At 42.5% G+C, this 19,763-nt stretch overlaps 1 protein-coding gene across 1 annotated transcript; it reads right to left on the minus strand.

Annotated features, from left to right (window-relative positions):
- Positions 1–1,723: 1,723 nt before the first annotated feature.
- dusp10 (dual specificity phosphatase 10) lies at positions 1,724–14,965 on the minus strand. Its single transcript, XM_040017653.1, has 4 exons — positions 14,689–14,965; positions 12,775–13,604; positions 7,494–7,862; positions 1,724–6,197 (listed from the first exon to the last, which is right to left on the minus strand). Exons 2-4 carry the CDS (start codon positions 13,556–13,558, stop codon positions 5,932–5,934), a joined length of 1,419 nt encoding a protein of 472 aa, XP_039873587.1. The 5' UTR covers positions 13,559–13,604; positions 14,689–14,965; the 3' UTR covers positions 1,724–5,931.
- Positions 14,966–19,763: the final 4,798 nt, after the last annotated feature.

Here is a 19,763-nt window from a genome sequence, read left to right on the forward strand (position 1 = left end):
TTTGCCTAATACGTCCATGCAGGGCTCACTGGAGAGCGGCGTGCAGCAGCACAAAGATCAGGGCTATTCTGGTGCTGCCAGCCGGCCCAGTGCTGATAGGAAAGGATTAATGAGTCGTGGCACTCATCGTTCGTAATTAGAAACAACACTAAAAACTATTTTTGTTCTTGTTCCTATGGAGAGATCTTGACCCCCATTCCCCACTAGCCATGAGGCAGCAGCCGCCTGTAAAGTTGGAGTAAATTTAGGCTCATAACTCCTGTAGCTATGTGACACATGGTTCAATGGAAGGGAGCGCAGATAATTCACAACTCTTGCCGTGTATTCCTCTGGGTGCTCAGATGTCAAGACAGCATCTCCTGTCAAGACTTCTTTTTCTCTTTTCTCTTGTCCAAAAATTATGATTTATTTCTTTTGTGCTTTTTAGTTCTCAATAATTATTAAACCGGCATTTTTTTTTTGTGGTCGCTTTGGAGTTGTAGACACAACATTTACATTTAAATACACTTTCTGGACACTTTATTAGATACACTTTGCTAGTATCAGGTGGGACTCTTTTTGCCTTGGGGGCACAGGTGCTGGAGGTCAATACTGACACAATAACATCGCACAGTTGCTGCAGATTTGCTGGCTACACATCAATGATGTGAATTTCCCATTCCACCACATCCTACAGGTTCTCTATTGAAGTGAGATCTGGTGACTTTTGAGGCCATTTCAGTGAAGTGAACTCATTAACTTCATCATTCATGGTCAAAAAAACAGTTTGAGGTGATTTCAGCTTTGTGCCATGGCGTGATATCTTGCATGAAGCAGCCATCAGAAAATGGATACACTGTGGTCATAAAGGGATGGACATGGTCAGCAACAATACTCAGGTAGGTTGTAGCACTAAGTAAAAGTGTGCGCGGAAAAGATCTCCCACACTGTTACACCTCCACTACCAGCCTGAACAGTTGAGACGAGCCAGGATGGATCGATGCCTTCGTATTGTTACGTGAACCTGGGAGCAAAAATAAAGACTAAGACCAGGATAAGGCACTATTTTTTCTTCTGTTGTTCAGTTTTTTTGAACCAATTAGAGTTGGACCAGCCCATCTGGCACCAACAACCATGCCACATTCACAGTCATTTAAATCACCTTTCTTCCTCATTCTGATGCTCAGTTTGAACTTCAGCGGGTCATCCTGACCATGTCCATTTGCCTCAGAGTATTGGGTTGCAGCGATGTAATTGGCTCATTCGATATTTGTGTTAATGACCAGTTAAATGTTTTGTTCACAAAGTGGCCTGTGAGTGTAAGTAATCAATAGAGCAAGCAGCTGGATGTCTATACAACTCACAGATAGTTATGAACATTAGCCAATTCAACTGGTCTCTCAGTCTGAAACTTGGCATCAAAATATCTGCCTGCTGCGGTCGTAAATGAGAAAACTGCATCAAAAACAGCAAAGCTGTGGGCCATAAAACCAAAACAGTCAGCTGCAAAATGCTAAAAGTCCTCATCTAGCTGAGGGGAGTGTCAGGCAAGTCAAATATTACACAGAAATTTGACCATTTTTTCATATAAATAGCTTTAAATGCAACATGAAACATCTGTCACAGATTTAATAACAAATTAAATTAAATGCCAGTAAAATATATTAGAAACTGGCTGTCTTTCATCTTAAGTGGCTGAAGAACTGTTGAGACGGTAAGGAGAAAAACATCCAGTACACCAAACAAAATTTCAAGCCTCCCTGTTTATTTCAAAGCTCACGAGTAGGGATTACAAAATTACAGTGCTTCAATTGCAACAGTTCAAGGAGTAGTAGGAGGAGAGTAGGAGAGATGACAGACCAGTCGAGGAATTTTGAGCAAGTCATGCAAAAAGGTGTGGGAGAAGGCCTCCGTTATAATAGCACCCTTTGTGGAAAAAATAAATCCATCTGTCCATAGGTCAGTGCAAAAATAGTAATGAATATATGCATACAAAGAAAATAGATATATATTTATATACTGTATATATTTGAGTGTTTACTATAGACACAAAGAAATATATAGAGACTTGTAGAGTGAAGCCCATTGTCACCGGAGCCTGAGCCCAAAGCAGAGACTCTTAAACAAGTCTAGTCGTAAAGAGTGCACATCAAACGTGACAGCTTGATATTGTTCTAATACAGAACCATATTTCCGAATAAAAGGGAACAGACCCAGATGCCTTTTCGGAGCTGTCAGTCTGGCGATGACCTCTACAGAAAGAGCAATGTGAGAAAAAACAGACAGCACCATAATGACTGCGAGTGTCCCTCACAGACCAGGAGCACACAGCATGCTTCGTTTCCGATCGGAGAGCAATGTACAGTATGACGGTTACATTATTCAGTCAAATAGATCGTTACATTTAAACAAAAAAAAAAAGCCATGTGCCTCTGCGATTGTAAGAATCAGCAAATGGGATGAAAAGGTATACTTTTCCTTTACAACAATGGCTCAGATAATAAGCTCTCTCTTTTATCTTTTTATTTCTTTTCTCTTTTTATTGGCAAATGGTAGTCACCAAATATAAATGCACATCTACAAACGTGTGGTAAATGGTTATTATTATTATTATTATTATACCTTTTCATCATAATCAGATATTGTAAAGCACCAGTAGACACCAGTGACAACAGCAACAACAACAAAAAAATACATAGGACAGACATTTTTTTTTTTAAACTTCTTTGTCGGTGAATCACACAAATCTCACTTTTTGAGGCTGCAAACTTGTTATTCATGCTCGAAATGTTCACAGAGACCTCGAAACTATCAAACAATAGCTGAAAACAGCCCGTTATATATTCGTTCGTTTTGCATAGCATGAAGTTTCACATGAGGGATTTTTTTTTCAAGCTTATTGTCGTGAATGTTGGTTTGTAAAGCCTTACTGAGTACACTGTATGCGTATTCACTTTGCTATGAAAACGTCTCAATCTTACCGACTGAACTTTTTCTTCAAAACTGAATAAACAACAATGAAAAAAAACCTTTCGGGTTTGGTTTTAAGATATAATTTGTTTACAGACAGTGGACTGCGAAGCAGATGTTTTTTCGACACTGATACTTAGCCCTGTGCTTCTTTGCATGCCTTTTATTTCATGCAGACAGTGGAGAGCTGAACAGAAACCAGAAGAACATTATGACTATAAAGAGAACTGGGACCGTAATTTGTAAGGAAGCTGCTTCAAATCAGCTCGGGAAGAAGGCATAAATCACTGGCTGTTTGTTTTAACTTCAGTTGAAAGATTACATGCTCTTTTATGTACTGGGAAAACTTTGAAAGCCCTTGGGTTTATCAAATCTAAACCAATTAGGTCAAAGACGCATGGTTTCCACACGATAACAAGGCAATTTTTCTTTGTTTGAAAAGGAAAGTTTAAATTTTCCAACAGTGTTGATCTGCTGAATATTTTATGACTGTGCACACATTTAGCTCTAGACGAGGTCTTTAGTGACTGATCGGTTCTATGAGTGGAAAGGCTTAAACCGCAGCTCATCCCACCTGGGTAGGTAAATGCTTCCTTTTTTACTATGAGCACTCAACAGGTGAGACAATCGAATGCGCCAAGACAAATTAGGATGAATGCAAAATTCAGCACGTGCAGCGGCAACGCAGCAATCTACAACATGGATGAGAGCGAAGTCTACCAAGTAGAGTCTTAATATATTTGTTTTATGGGTCAGGGGTGAGTATATTAGTGAAGCAGTGCATATAATCGTGCCGAGTTCATTTACAATTAGATTTCCTTTCAAATGCCACCACTTGGTTGGACTCGCACAAAGAGCATTTTAACCTCCATGGGTTTCTTCCTAAACGCCCGCACGTTGATTAAGAATGGCAGAAACAATCTTAGAAGAGTGATGTCTACGTAGCTCCTTTCAGACACTCACGTTTCTATTAATCTGACCGCTTTGCAACAGTCTTGCATGCATCCTAACAGACAGGCGTGTTTCTCGTGCAACTTTGCGATCTGCCTCAGCTCACCAGAGAATGCCCCGAATGTCAGAAAAATGGAAATAACATTTTATCTCACCAACTCAGCATCTAATTAACGGATGTAATTAAAACATTCCTCTATGATGCATTTGCTCTTCTCAATGAAAGACAGAGAGAGAGAGAGATCTCCTTCTCTGAGCCTGTGGCAGGGACGGGGCGCAGCACTCTCAGCAGCACCCTGCAGCACACACACAGACGCGCAGAGAGTGATAGAGACCCTGCTCTTGGTGGCAATGGCGACGAGACGTTCAAAAGTGTGCCATCTCTCGATTAATAACTCAATGAGAACGATACCCGCCACACATGAAAGACGTGATCAGTGTGATCTTCTTCACTCTCTTTGGCCATGTCTGCATGAAGCGGTGAGAAGCATTAACTTAAAGATGTTATCCGAATGACAGAATGCCATCATTTATACAGGTTAGCGAGGCAACGTGAAGTCTCTCGTGTCTGAAGAGCTGAGACAAAGGAGCGGGGCAGTTTTGCCTGGGAGCTAACATTTGACCTCTGCGTGTTCTGCATTCGTGCGTACATGTTAAGAGTGCCATGCGCAGGCCCACTGGTGACGCATGAATTAAGGCATTGATAGAGGCACTAGAGCAGCACGTGACAGCAGCGCTTGCCTATGCAAGGAAGAAGAGCTCACTTAACTGTAGCTTCGTGACAGGGAGTTGCACGAGATTAGACGATGGTCACGCTGCTACCACACCACCACCCTCACTGTCACATTAAACTGTAACCCACGAGTGGAAGTGCATGGTTTTTTTTGTACCTCAACTTAACTTTGCTACCTTAGAATCGGCTGAACCATAGCTCAAAATATAGGGCACTGACAAGAACATAAGATGAGGTCACAACGGGGACTTAACAGTACAACAGAGCAGGCTCACGGATGAACTGGAGCGAAAAAAACGACTAGGAGACAGAAGCAGGCAGTGATATTCCTCCATTGTGTTCCATTAAACAACTCCAGTAGCCCTGTTTGACAATATTCACTGTAATTTCAAAGTGTTCCTTCAACTGCCAGCAGCCATGCATTAAAAAAAACAGAAAAGAAAAGCTCATATGGCTGTCTATTACTATGTATATTGCTAAAAGATATGCATATGTAGATGCAGGAATGGGAAATGAAGATAGTGAAGAAAACGCACTCAGTATGAATTTTGTTTCAGCGGACAAAAACCCCCATAAGCCCCCACCCCACCCCCCATCTCCTACCTCTGCCTAAAATACAGCATACTTATGCACATTGAACTGAACAACAGTAATTTACATTAACATCAAAACCGTTGTTCAGCAAAGAGCTGGAAATATTTTTGTATTATCAAGTCCGATATATACACATAAGATCAAGGTCTCAGTTGCATTCCACTCTGAAATTATTGCACAGTAAGCCGCTGTGGGCTTGTCATGGTCACCCCCATAAACCCCTGTATAAAAATAAAACAACATTAACACACCAAACAAGTCTTTATTTGTTTTTTTTGTTTGTTTTTTTTGGACAGGCACTGCCGTGGCCAACCCCGCCTGAGTCTGCAAACATAAACTGTGTGCCACAGTGTGAGCTTTAAGAGTTTCTTCTGTCAATATCTACCCCTAAGCGCACAGAATCTCTTTTCCAAACAGATTTCCTTCTCCGTCATTTAAGCTCCTCTGCAGTCACAAATGGAAAGCTCGCCACCGACCGCTTCCTGTCTTTCTAGCTCTCTCCTCTGGGACTTCAGCCAGGTCCAAACAGTGGGGATTTTTGGCATTTCTCTTCGCCACTGACCCAGAGCTTTGGCACTCTCAAGAGTCAAGAAAAATTCGGCGACTCTCACACTCCAAATTGGCTCAGATCAGCCAGTCTCCGCTGGCAGATGGAGACTTGGTACAAGTGCGAGCATTGGAGGGGGAGTGGTCAAGAGGTTAATCTAGACGACGGTTTCCACACCAATCAACTTTGGCGTGAGGATTCGTGGCGTTATTCCACTGTTGAGGTCGTCCTCAAACTCCAGCAGCTGGCCCATGAAGTTAAGGTTCGGGGAGATGATGGGCCTCCTGGTTTTGACAAACTTGTAGGCGTCCGTCATGGTCATCCAGGTGTGCTTCATCAGGTAGGCGATCACAATGGTGGCTGAACGAGACACGCCTGCCTGGCAGTGGATCAGGAGGCCCATACCCGCTTGGTGTGCTTCCTCTGCAGAAAGAACATGGAAACAGTTAAAGCCCATGAGGAAGTCCAGTCATCACACATGATTGGATAATGAACCTTCCTTTGTGGCTTCAGGTGTTCAGAGAGTAAACCTTTCTGAACTTTAGATTGCAAGGTTTTGTTTTTATCTACTTCAGTCTTTACACCCTGAAATGCTACTCGGAGCTACCTTTAAGGCTCTTTTCTGAACTGAGGGGTTTCTGTCATCTTTCAGGCCTTATTAGAGAACAAAATGACTAGATTTGCATAAGAAGTTACTGAGGATGGCCTCTGTCTATGCAGCTACCCTTGGAAAGACCCTGAATCTACTCTAATGGTCATCAAACCTCATCTTTATTGATATATACAGAGGTTTAAAAACTCGTCATTAGGGGTACAGGGCAGGTCGTCAAATGTCGTCTTTATGAGGAAAGAGTTAATACTGCATTACAGCAGCACATCAACTACAGATCTAATTCACTGGATCCAACATGCCAGGACATGGAGCTCTTTTGAAACCTTCAGTTCAGCTAAGTGGAGTTTTTGATTGTGAGTTAGATCTAGGACCTTCCTCCCTTCAGGCAGCAAAGAAATTTCAATAGATCAGCTCAGACTATGTGAGCCATCCAGTTTAAACAAACTTTAGTCATCCATATGAGAAAAAAACAGCACTATTGTTTCCTTACATAAAATATCCCTTTGTGTTCCTAACATTAACATTTTTAATTGCGTGGAGGGGACTGGAGTATGTATAAGATAAGGGAGAGAAAAAAGGTGAATGAGTTCATCCTTTTTACAAATACTTCAACCCAAGACTAAACAAAAACTCTTTTGAATCCGTTTAACAATGCCGAATTTCTGAGGTTTTGTCTATAACCTTCAGAAAATAAAGTGAATGCATTCAAAGGACGTGAGAGCGAGCTGCTCTAAACCAACTATTCCAGTGTCAGAGGGATGATTCATGACCTTTCCTTTTTTAACCAAGCGGTTCCTGCACTAGAATTTAAAGAAATAAGTGTGAGTCACGAGAAGATTTACAAGAAAACACACAAAAGGAAGTACTCATTACATACAGATTATTTTTATACTATGCGCGATAACCTCACATGACACAATGTGAGCTCTTGTAATGTAGACAGTTTATGAACCAACATTTTTGTTTGTTTAACTGCTGACAGCTCTGTGCAAACAGCAGTGAAAGTTTTATGTCATGTGACTTTTTAAATACGCCAGCTTCCCAGTGAGATGGCCGAGCTTGAGAGTCCAAATGTGTACTGTGAAGCTAAGAGGTGATTTTCATACCAATGAATTCAAACGCCTCCTCAAAGTACTGCCGCAGGTTCTGCTTGTTGCTGTCGGTGGCAGGCAGGCGCTTGTAGACAAAGAGGCCCGTGTCATAGTGGTAGAGCGGCAGGTGGGTGGTTACATTTAGGATGTAGCCGATGTTCAAGCGCTGCAGCAGTTTGATGTCCTGAGCGTCGTGCTCGTTCCCCAGGTAGAGGAAGGGCAGGATTGGCGTCAGCTCTGCGTTCTCTATGTCCGGGGTGGAGGGCAGGGAGTGAGGTAGAGCCCCCGTCAGGCCAGCAGCTGCGCCCGTGTCCAAGCCTTCGTGAAGGTGCAGCGAGTGCTCACACAGGTTTTCATGGCTCTGCCTGAAGCTGCTAAGGCCTCCTGTGAATGGAGAGAGAAAGGCTGATGTAGGGCGGGTTTAATGCTTCAAAAAAAACGAGTTAAACTCTCAAACAACACTTTTTTCTTCAGTTTGTTTTTTCTAAATCCAGACTGGACCCTTTTGGTGTCAGCAGATAGAGCATGAAGCTGGCATGGCACGGGTTAAAGGTTCAATTCCCACAGGAGCGCAGTTTTGCTAAAAATAAACATGCTTATGTGTCTGACCACCACATGACACACGAAACAGCTAAGCAGGACAACCAAGCTTTGCATACACATCTGATAAAAGCAGATAAAGCTCTGAAGCCCTGAAAACATTACAAACCCCAGACGCCACTGTTATATTTGGTTCTAATTTGAATGCTGCATTTAGATAATAGGATGAAGCCATTGGCCAAGTGAACTTGCTTTGAGAACTAGACCCAAAGTTGCCTGCGGGACATTTTCCACTAGCTCATGTACACACAGGCGCATCTGTTTACCTGTTAATGTGAAGGTAAATAGGTGCACTGAGTTTTAAATACACTATTCACTTCACTTCTCCAAATAACCGGTTTGCACCTGTTTGCACCAGTGATACCATCAGCCAAAGGTTCCCTTCAGCACTGGAGCTCTGGGGAGGGGTCCAAGTATCAGTTCATGTATTGTTCACAGTGCAAGAGCTGACATAATGCCATGTGAGGTCATCGCACAACCATACAACTTCCCCTGTGGTGGAGAGCAGGTGACACTCCTGTCAACTGTCGGTTTCCATCGTGAAGCAGCCCCACTGTTAAACAAAGACATCACCCTAAACGTGGTATGATAGTCGCCAAGCCCTCATTATCATGGTAGTAATTACACTGTGGTAAATATAAGAAGGGGAAGTGTTCACAGGACCTGCAACAACAAGCTCAACGCTCAAACACCTTGGGGAATTTCCACTGAAATGGAGTTCATTTCCAGATTTTTTTTTAGAAAATGCCCAAAAAAGTGACCAATTTTAATAATAAGATGAATAATATTCATGATGTTAATGTTTTTATGGGCTTTTTCGGGGGTGCAGGTAAAGCACTTGTATCGGGTGTACAACTCTTGTTATATAGATTAGAGAAATCACAATATTTTACAATTATTTTTTTTTAAAGCTATATTGTATCTGTATTTTTATGGCCATTTAGAAAAACCTTGCCTAAAGAAATAAAACTATTAGGACATTTTTTCCTCTCACTGATTATTATCTCTCAACAGAAAGACTAAACACATATTTATATCAAGCAAAGTTTATCATTTAAACATTCTCAAGAATATAAGCCCTGTTCTACTTTTAGCTCTCCTTTTGGTCTCCACCAGCTCATGAAGGAGTTATCCCTTAGCTGCTAAATGCACTGATGCATGAAGACTGAGCATCAGAATGGAAAGGAAAGGTGATTTAAGTGACTCTGCACGAGGCATGGTTATTGGTGCCAGAAGTGAGTGTTTCACAAGCTGCTGATTTACTTTGATTTTCCGACAACTATCTCTCTGGTTTACAGAGAATGGTATGAAAAACAGACAATATCCAGTGAGCGGTATCTCTCTGACTGAAAATGCCTTGTTGATGCCAGAAGAAGAAAGACCGTACTGCAACAGGCAAAAATGAATGAAATACCCCTTTGTTACAACTGAGGTATGATGAACACCCTCTCCGAATGCACAGCATGTCAAACCTTGAAGTATGCAAACAGCAGCAGAAGACCACACCAGGTGCCACTCCTGTTTCCAGCTACAAACAGGAAACTGAGAGTACAATTTCCATGGGCTCCCAAAATTGAACAGATGATTGGAAAAAAACACTGACTGGTCTGATGAGTGTTGATTTCTGCTGCGGCATTCAGATGGCATCCCGAGAGTTTGGCATAAACAACATGATGGCATGGATCCTTCCTGCCTCGTATCAATGGTTCAGGCTGGCGATTGCTGTGTAATATCATGATGGATATGTTCTTGACACACTTTGGGCCCCTTAGCTCTAAGTGAGCATCATTTAAATACCACATCCTAAAATACTACTGTGAGTTGTTGACCATGTTCCTTAATGACCATCTTCTGATGGCTGCTTCCAGCATTATAACGCGCCATGTCACAAAGCTAAAATCATGTCAAACTGTTTTTTTAAACATGACAATGAGTTCACTGTATTCGAAAGACCTGCACAGTCATTGGATCTAAAGCCAGTAGAGCACATTTGTGAGGTACTAGAACATGAGAGTCACACCATGGATGTGCAACAAATCTACATCAACTGTGTGATGCTGTCATGTCAATATGGACCAAAATCTCTGAGGAACGTTTCCATCACATTGTCAAATCTATGCCATGAAGAATGACGGCAGTCCTGAAGGCAAAAAGGAGGTCCAGCCCACTACTAGCAGGGTGTATATATATATAATGGCTATGTATCATAAATGGGCGATCGTGGCTCAAGAGTTGGGAGTTCGCCTTGCAATCGGAAGGTTGCCGGTTCGAGCCCCGGCTTGGACAGTCTCGGTCGTTGTGTCCTTGGGCAAGACACTTCACCCGTTGCCTACTGGTGGTGGTCAGAGGGCCCGGTGGCGCCAGTGTTCGGCAGCCTTACCTCTGTCAGTGCGCCCCAGGGTGGCTGTGGCTACATGTAGCTTACCATCACCAGTGTGTGTGTGTATGGGTGGATGACTGGATGTGTAAAGTGCTTTGGGGTCCTTAGGGACTAGTAAAGCGCTTTACCTAAATTTGAAAAATTCCAACCTGTAATCTGACCATTTACTTTTACCTCTACTGCGCAGAGGTAACTCATTATTATTATAATAACAGCGTTCTTTTGACTAACCTTATTGGGAAGCTGATTTCAGTTAAACGTCAAAATAAAGCCACATTACGGAAGCATTAGGGAAGGTTAAAGGGAAAGCTATCCATCACGAGTTGGTATAGACCAAAATTAACACTAAAACAGGGGTATTAATGTGCAGATGACAGCGTTTCAGAGTCGCTTTCCCAGTTTTAGAGCAAAAATTCAACAAAGGCTCTAAAACATTGGGTGATATACACATTCCTTTGCACACAAAAGCAAAATATTTAGATGTAAATAAAAGCTGCCTCTATTGCAATTTGTTGTGACTCTATTATTACTCCATTAAACATTAGTAACAAGCAAATATCTGCCATTTTAATCTATATTTGGGAAAAACAAATTTAGCTAGCCGCACAATGCAAATGAGAATGTGAACAATACAAATAAGTTCTGGCTCAAACTGAATAAGCATATTTTTATTCTCAAATTCAGCTTTCATAGTAAACCGAGAACAGCAGAACCCCCAGAAGAAGCACGGTGCCGTGAGATGAAGTCTGCCAAGTGTGACTGTCTGTCATTATCTGCGACTAAAACTGACAAAAGTGAAAAACACGAGAAGTGTCTCGATCACTTTCATAAGCCACTGGCTCAGTTCCTGTTCAGAAGCTACCGCTTCTGCCTCGCAAGGCCTCTCGCACCACAGACCTGCTTTTTTCCAGCCCTTACCCTAAACCCTCCAACACTACTGACATGCTGTTTATGGCAATTCTGACGGATTAGGTGTAACCTATATCTGCTTTTAGCTGCAGCGGGGCAGGGGACGGAAGATCTTGTGTTTCCAGTGAAGTAGAGACACACACCGTGGCCATATTTACAATAAATCATGATGGAGACATGTTTGGTAGCTCTAAAATAACAGACTCTGGCTAAATTATTCAACAGCATTTGCACAAGTATGTTCCAGATGTGTTATTTTTACTGCTGCCTGAAATAACACATTTCTACAAATAATTTAAGGAAGTAAAGAATAATGATGGCTGCACATTACAGCAGCAAAGTCCTTACAGCAACAAAAAAAATGTTCACGGTTTTTAGTGAAATATTACATAATATAAAACATGCATGTATGCAGAATGGAATAAAGGCTCCAGGCAAGAATGCACATGTGACGAGAAGGCAGAAACTAGCCATCGCCGATGCTGATAAAAGTAGAGGAAAGTGAGCCTGTGCTATTTGATCCCCTTTAGCAGAGAGGATGCTCGGATTTTTCAAGAATTAAACCAGAGGAAGAAAGAGCAAGACAGTCTGCCTGTTCCTCCCACTGAGGCAGCTTCAGACAGACACCCGTGCAGGATGAGAGACTGAGGAGAAGCCTCGTCTATCAAAGTACACAGGAGGACCAGAGGAACAAGTGAAAGCAACAGACGAGAAGAGACGAGATCAAGGTGCTGTGATCTTACGGCTAGGCTGTGACTGGGAGGCATACAGGAACACTCGCAGCCCAACCCCCAAACCCACCAAACACGACATACTTCTCCAGCTTCAAACACACCAACCAAAGATAGAAAACATGGCAATGACCCAGGGACTGCTATCTCACCAGGCTGCCTTATTTACTAACAGCTGCTTCTAGCTCTCTGCAAAAAACAGAAAAATAAAATAAAAGGGGAAAAAAAGGTGAGAGCGAGTCATATAGAAAGCTCTTAAAGAGCGTGTGCATATGTTTATGCATGAGCGCGATGCAGGCAGTGGATGCAGAAGCTGTTATCTGTGGTGTTATAACTGCTGTGAGGCTTAAGCCCACAGCTCACTGGGTGATAAAACTAAAACGCTGTGGTGACAGGCAAAAAAAAAAGAAAGAAAATCAGCTGGCCCGAACAATAAAGACAAAAGTTTAGGAGGCTTTAAACACACTATTATTCTACCACATTTGTTTCATGTTAGTTTATATTGCGACTAAGCTTCTAGCACTGATTAAATCAGACACTTGCTACAGAGTCCCTCCAAAGTCAGGCTAAACCCCATGAAATTGCGGTTTCTACCCCCTTTTTGTAAATGAAAGCCCTCATTAGTTGCTTGTTTTTCACTTATCTCCCACTTTGATGCTTCTACTTCAAGTGTTACCTTTGAGGATGATTGGGTCCTTGCCCTCCCTCCTCAGTGATTCCAGGACCACATGTAGAGGCTGAGTGGATGTCAGCCGGTTCGGGTCTGTGGTGCTCTCATCATAAACCACAATCTCTTTGGAGAAGATGCCCTTAAAAGAGTCCTTGCCCTCACGGCAGGAAATGAGGTCCAGCACAGTGATCTTGCCCTGCTGCAGCCGTCTCCGGCTGATCTTGTCAGAGCAGTTGATGTGCACGGCCCCCCGGATGTGGCTCTTGTTGTACTCCATGAAGGGCCGGCAGTCAATGATGACCGGCACGGGCCCCACAGGGTGACCCATGGGACAGCAGGTTATCCGCTTGGCCAGCTCATTGGGGTGGATGACCCTCACGGTGGCTAGGGCCTTCGGTGTGCCAGGGGCGAGACTGGGGGCACTTAATGCTTCATGGCTGCTGACCATTGGGGTAGGGGGCCCGGCGTAGCTGAGATTGGGGCTACTGGCGCTCACCTGGCTGTGGCTGAGGCTCTGGCTGTCCTTCTCATAGGTTGTGACAGAGCAGCAGCTGGCACTGCTGCATCCACACGACAATGAGCGCGTGGAGCCCTTGGATGAGGGCATATACGTTACAAGATTGGCCGTCGCCCGGATCTTCACCACGGTGGTGCTGATTACGGTCTTGTCGATGCTGCTGGTGGTGATGGAGTCCAGGTAGCTGGTGTCCAGGCGTAGTTGGAGTTCCTGAGGTCGGATTGGCCTTGGCAGCGCCACCACAATTCTGTCGTCGAGGGGAGATGGAGGCATGGGGAGACCGAGGACTGGACTTTCACGGAGAACTCAACAAGTCGCTCTGTGGAAAGGATAAGTTTTTGAATTAATCCCGGCTGCGAGAAGACGTCCCCTCGTCTGTCTGAACACCATGCAAACTAGGAAACGGCTGCAGAAGCCAAATATTAGTAATGTCAACACCTGCAGGGCGACACCCAAGTTGGTGGGAAAATTTAGGTGTGACAGACCGGCCACTAATAATAAACAGTTAAATCATCAAGACTCTCCTGTAACTGAATCACTTTTGGGTGTAATTAATATGAATCATCCCCCAGATACCGCACACACGTGAGTGATGCTTAATTTTTCATCCCAACTCTGGTGTGGCTGATTCAAAAACAGGAAGAGGTAAAGAGAGAAAGAAGAAGAAAAAAAGATAAAATACTGCATCAATGCTACGCTGCAGTTTTGTCTCACCCAAATGGAAAGACGGGGTACCAAAAAAGAAGGGTGGCATTTCCTTTGGATCAGAAGCCTGAGCATTTTAAAAGCATGTCATCTTGGCATATTATGTAAAGACACCCGCCGAGCTTTGCCTGTCCCGGCCGCTGCCATCCTTTATGCACGGTGCAGGTTCAGCAAAAGCAGAAATCATTCATGGCCAAATTCATTGAAAAAACCGGCATGAGAACGTGCCGAGAATGTGATATGGCTTTCAGGAGGAGACTAACTGATCAGATGAGCTGCAGACTGAAGGAAATCCAATTTCACACCACCGCCGTGAATAATTTCTAAAAAGATTAATACGGGATGACTGATTTAAACAAAAAAATAAAAAATAAAGAAAAATAAGGTACGGATTGTAACTTTGCCGCATTTGTCAGGACTGAAGCCCATTAAGCCTGCGGGGCTTATAAAATAAGAGAGAATTTATAATACACACACACACACACACACACACATACATACATACACTATATATACATATATGTAGATATATATATCTATATATATCTATATATATATAGATATATATACTCAAAATGGTTCCAGCAATTGAATATTCCGCTTCATTAATTATGGAATCGCGTGAAATCTCTATGACCGTGCATTTCAAGAACAACTTGTGCCACTGATTCCCAAACTTGCTCTGCGTTTCTGCTTACCGGTGAGTGTCGCGGTTGACCGTAGACGGATTTATTATCTCCGCTCCCCGACAACGTGGCCTCCATTCAGTCCGTCCCAGTGTTGTGGCACGGCAACATTTTTTAGTACTTTTACCCTGCTGTCCAGAAATAATATTGAAGGAAGTCTGCCAGCCTACAGAAGTCGCGCAGTGGGAATGACGCGAGTACGAGCCAATGCGCGACTTCATTAATATTACATCTGATCCTCCTCGTACATCCAGGGCCGGCCCTGCGGTGGGAGGGATTTGGACGAGCTGCTTGCCTCTCTCTGTGGCTGGCTGAGAGGGGAGGGGGAGCGGCTGTCGCTTCAACGGCCTCCGGTCCGCGCGTGCAGATGATGTCACTGGCAGCCAATCAAAAGTCTCTCCAGGAGGCTCGAGGAAGAAGGCAAACAGCATTAATTGAGCTTTATTGGAGTTTAATAGAGTGTTTAAACCGTAGGAAAAGGAAAAGCTGATTCTTTTCTCAGATTATAGTGTTTTATAGTGAAGAGCCTACTGAAAGAGAGGTTTAGGTTATGCCATAACATCAGTTTTTTTTCCTTTTAAAATTTGTTTGCTGTGTTGCTTCAGTTTTTAACTGACTTATGCTTGTTTTGTGTGTTTGATAGAAGTATTTTACTTTATATAAATTATTTTAAAGCCTTTGTGTGTCATCATTTGTCTAAAATCTACATTCAGTGACCGCTTTGTTAGGTTGGAACCTCTTTTTATCTTCAAAACTGTCTTAAATCTTTGTGGCACAGACTCAACATGATGTTGGAAACATCCCTCTGAGATTTTGGTCAGTTTCTGAAATGCTACCATCCCACAGCAGTTAAATCACATTTCTTCCCCATTCTGATGCTCACTTTGTACTTCAGCTAGTTGTCTTGGCAGGATTGGCTAATTAGATTAACACATTAATGAATCAGTAATTTCACTTTTATTTTAGGTGTGTTAAATATATTTTGATGTTGTACTTACGTAGAATTATAACTGACTTAAGTTAAGAATCTAAATATTTCTTTCACTGATTTTTAAAGTTAATGAAAAGCTGTTTTTAGGATCTTGTGCCCCTGTCATGTTTCACACACACTGTCTATAATGAGGGCACAGGGCGTCACATGTGATGTATTTCAGATCAGATGTTCTCATTTCTGGTGGGGCCCCCTGTGCCATCCCATTTTAAAAATCCCAATAACGCCCCTGCCGTGATGGCTGTCTGTTCAGCTGTTTATCACATAATTTAATTTAAAAAACACACCCAATCCTCCACCTTCCCTGTGTCGATTTAGTAGGGGTGTGTATAACTTAACGTTTATACGAATAACTTTCCAAAACCAACAGTTTGACAGTACCACACAGTTCATGTTGTGATTAGCCGGCTGTGGTGGTAATAAAGCAGCCAGTTTTGTTTTCTATTCTGCATAGAAGTATTTCTGCTAGTTTTCATATGAGTAACTAAGTGCAAAAATATAAATGTCTTCCTGGTGAGACAGACTGAAGACGTACACAGTTAGACCAAAATATAAATAACACTGCATCTTCTCACTGATCTCCATTGTGGTCAGTTAACCTCTCATATGAAGTGTTTCGTTTTCTAGGAAGCCCCGCCCCCGCAGTAGACATTTAAATAACAAGAACAACACCTGTTTCCTACTGCAAGTCATGATGTCTGTTTTGAAAAAAAAAGGCCTATTGCCAACCCAGAAAGGCTTCAGCGAATGCTACACAACTGCCAGAACTGGTTTACTGAAATAGAGAATGAACAGATAGTTTGTCCACGTCTTGGTTTAGATCTTCATTGTAAAAAAGAATGATACATTGTTTCTTTCTTTAGATTGACACATTGTTCACCATCGTCTTCCACCAAACATAAGTACATTTTTAAAAATGTTTTTATTATTTTATTTTGGCCCCATATATTGGTCATAAACTGAGCCTACCCAAGTCACAGTATCTTTCACATCTTTATTGAAAGTACTCACTGAACTGTTGAAAGTGCCACAGGATAAAATAAGTGCCTCTAACACCTAGATTTAACAGCCTTTTTGAGCCTCCTATAGCACCAGTAATCACATACAAAGACAACAGCCTAATTTTAGGCCCTTCTTTTTTACATAGCTGCTCCCGAGTAGCCATAGTCACAGCATGTTGGTCATAATTGGCTCAAGCCCAATCAAGTTTAAGCACTGGGCCTCTCCAAAAGTGTTTTTAAGTTTTCTCTTAGATCAGGCACTACACTATGACCACCTTGCCTAATACCTCGTTAGTCCATTTTTTGTTGGCAAAACAGCCGTGACCTATGAGGCCTGAACTGCAAGATGTTAGCAACACATCCTTTCGAGGTGGGTTGTTTGTCCAGCACATCCCACAGACGCTCAAGTGGATTGAGAGCTGAGGAATTTGGAACCAAAATCAACATCTCAAACGCATTGCTTTGCTCCTCAAATCATTCCTGAACCGTTTTTGCTTTGTGGCAGGGTGCATCGTTCTGCTGAAAAAGGCCACAGCCATCAGGGAATACCATTTCCATGAAATATTGTCAGAGTAACATCAATAAGGTTTCCCAGCAGAACATTGCTCAAAACATCACACTGCCTCTGCCAGCTTGCTTTCTTCCCATAGTGGACCCTGGTGCCGGGTTTTCCCCAGGTAAGCAACGCACCTGGCCATCCTTGTGTTGTAAAAGAAGACCAGTGATGGCTATAAGCTCGTTGATTTGCTCATTGCCTCCGATATGTGGTGATGGTTTGTTGGATAGCAGAAGCTTCTCCGGGGTAGTCACCTCATCTGCTTAATAATTTGCATAAAAACCGACTCATAAGAAATGTTAAGAAGCTCCAGTGACTCCTCTAATTTGCTCTTTGGTCTTTACTCAGGCTCGCTTTACATCACTGAGGTAGGGCACACAATTCTGTGGTGAGTAGCCACAGTACTAAATCGTCTCCACGGTTTTTCTGACTCAACTAATCATCATTTAAATTCAGATTGCTGTGTAAAAAGTGTCTGACCTCAAGTCTTCTGAGAACAGCCATTACATTTAATAATTTTACATCCCTACAGTGCACCAAAATGGCCGACTTAGCTTAGGGGATAACTCAAAAACCATCTTCAATGTCCACACTTTGCCTAGTTTTTCGGCAGTTTTCTGTATCAGTCAGCAAGTCACTCATGCCACCAGTCAGAAAATTATTTCTTGCCTTTGTAATCAAATATCCTAGAGCTGTTTATGTGTCCTAAGTACTGTTGGTGCTATACTTAAGGAGTTATGTACACTCATCTAACATATTTTGTTTATCTTTCTGTAACTCTGGGGACCAGTTTTTCTAAAAGAAATGTCTTCAAAGGATATTCTCATGTCTTATACCAGTATATAATATAACGAAATGCAGTTTGCATCCATCCAGAAGTGCTTTAGTGATATAGATATATTACAATATATATTAGCAATAATATAGATATGTGAGTATATTACAGAAATGGGTCTATTATGGTATGTTATAATGTACACGGTATGAAGTATGTTGTGAATATTCTATAACTATAAGTATGTACAGGCTGTAGTGAGTACAAGCTATGTACAGGATATGAACAGGATATAAATATGAAAAACTATACAGAATATGAAATAAATAACTTTACAGAATCTGAGATATACAGCTATACAGAAATGGGAACTATGCAAGTTGTAAACAGTTGTAGGATTAAAGATTATCGAATGTACAGAATGATTATTTACACAGAGCTATACAGTAGTGCAGTTAAGATAAGTGAGGGTGTAGATAGTTTCTACAGAGGTGCTAGTGCTAGTGGTTGTGAGTGGTGGTTCAGTCCATGTTATTATTGTGTGTTTGAGGGTACAGTTGTCCATTGTGTGTGTGTGTAGGTGGTTGTGGGTGTGTGTATGTTCAGTCCATGAGTTTAACGTGGGTCAGATGTCAGGAGGCAGAGTTCAGGAGTCTGACAGCTGTGGGGAAGAAGCTGTTCCGGTACCTGGTGGTCTTAGTCCGGAGGCTCCTGTGGCGCCTCCCAGAGGGCAGGAGGGTGAAGAGTCCATGCGATGGGTGACTGGGGTCTTTGATGATTTTCCCAGCCCTTTTCAGACACCGCTTCCTGTAGATGTCTTTTATGGCAGGAAGTGGTGCTCCGGCGATGCGCTGGGCAGTTTTCACGACCCTCTGCAACGCCTTCCGGTCCGAGGCAGAGCAGTTCCCGTACCAGACTGTTATACAGTTGGTCAGGATGCTCTCGATGGTGCAGCGATAGAAGTTCACCAGGATGTCTGAGGACAGGTGGTTCTTCCTCAGAGTCCTCAAGAAGAAGAGGCGCTGGTGAGCCTTCTTGACCAGCTTGGAGCAGTTGGTCGTCCAGGTGAGATCCTCGGAGCCCACCCACCCTAATAATTACACTTAATTGCTCATTCTTGTTCTACAGATTGGAACACCCCTGCCTTTCAAGTTCCCATGTTCTCCAACAGCATATGATCATCTTCCTTACAACCCTCCCTTACTCAGAGGTAGATATATTTAACAGCCCTATAACCATAAGTCATGATCTAACAGGGAGTCTGATACAGAAATTTAAATCCAGATGTACAACATCGAACATAACTCAAAGGATATAAAAAAAAAAAAGCCATCCAACATATCGCTAAAATCAAGTTAAACCAACTTACTAGTGTGGGCAGATGTTTAAAGATAGCAGACCCAGTCCTTATTCCATTCACCCTTTTCTAACCTTTCTAAACTCCTCCTTTGGGCTCTGACAGGTGAATATCTCCACTCACCCACTCATGGACTCACGCAGTTGACATTAAAGCTTGAGATTGTTGAGCAACTCTCCTTTCAAACACGAAATGCTTGAACTGTAACTGAATCTCAAGCCATTTATGAATTAGGTGAACATGTTTTCAGGGGTAAAGGTTACCAAAAGGGACAGAGGTGAAACATACTCTTTACAATGAATGCAATGAATGAGAACATTTGTAGGTTAATAGACTCTAAATAAAAGAAGGAATAGGGGTCTAAAAAATCAGGCCAAGTCTAAAGTGCCTTAAATTATAAGTGTCTT

Source organism: Simochromis diagramma, unplaced genomic scaffold, assembly GCF_900408965.1.
Source record: "Simochromis diagramma unplaced genomic scaffold, fSimDia1.1 OVJJ01000802.1, whole genome shotgun sequence".
Taxonomy (NCBI): Eukaryota; Metazoa; Chordata; class Actinopteri; order Cichliformes; family Cichlidae; genus Simochromis; species Simochromis diagramma.

Bases quoted from the DNA above. Each gene is read 5' to 3' on its own strand.
- dusp10 (XM_040017653.1), bottom strand. From the start codon at position 13,558: ATGCCTCCATCTCCCCTCGACGACAGAATTGTGGTGGCGCTGCCAAGG. The intron at 7,863-12,774 runs GTAACACTTGAA...CTCCATTCACAG, and splicing joins GGACCCAATCATCCTCAAAG to GAGGCCTTAGCAGCTTCAGG. The intron at 6,198-7,493 runs GTATGAAAATCA...TTCTTTCTGCAG, and splicing joins GGAGGCGTTTGAATTCATTG to AGGAAGCACACCAAGCGGGT.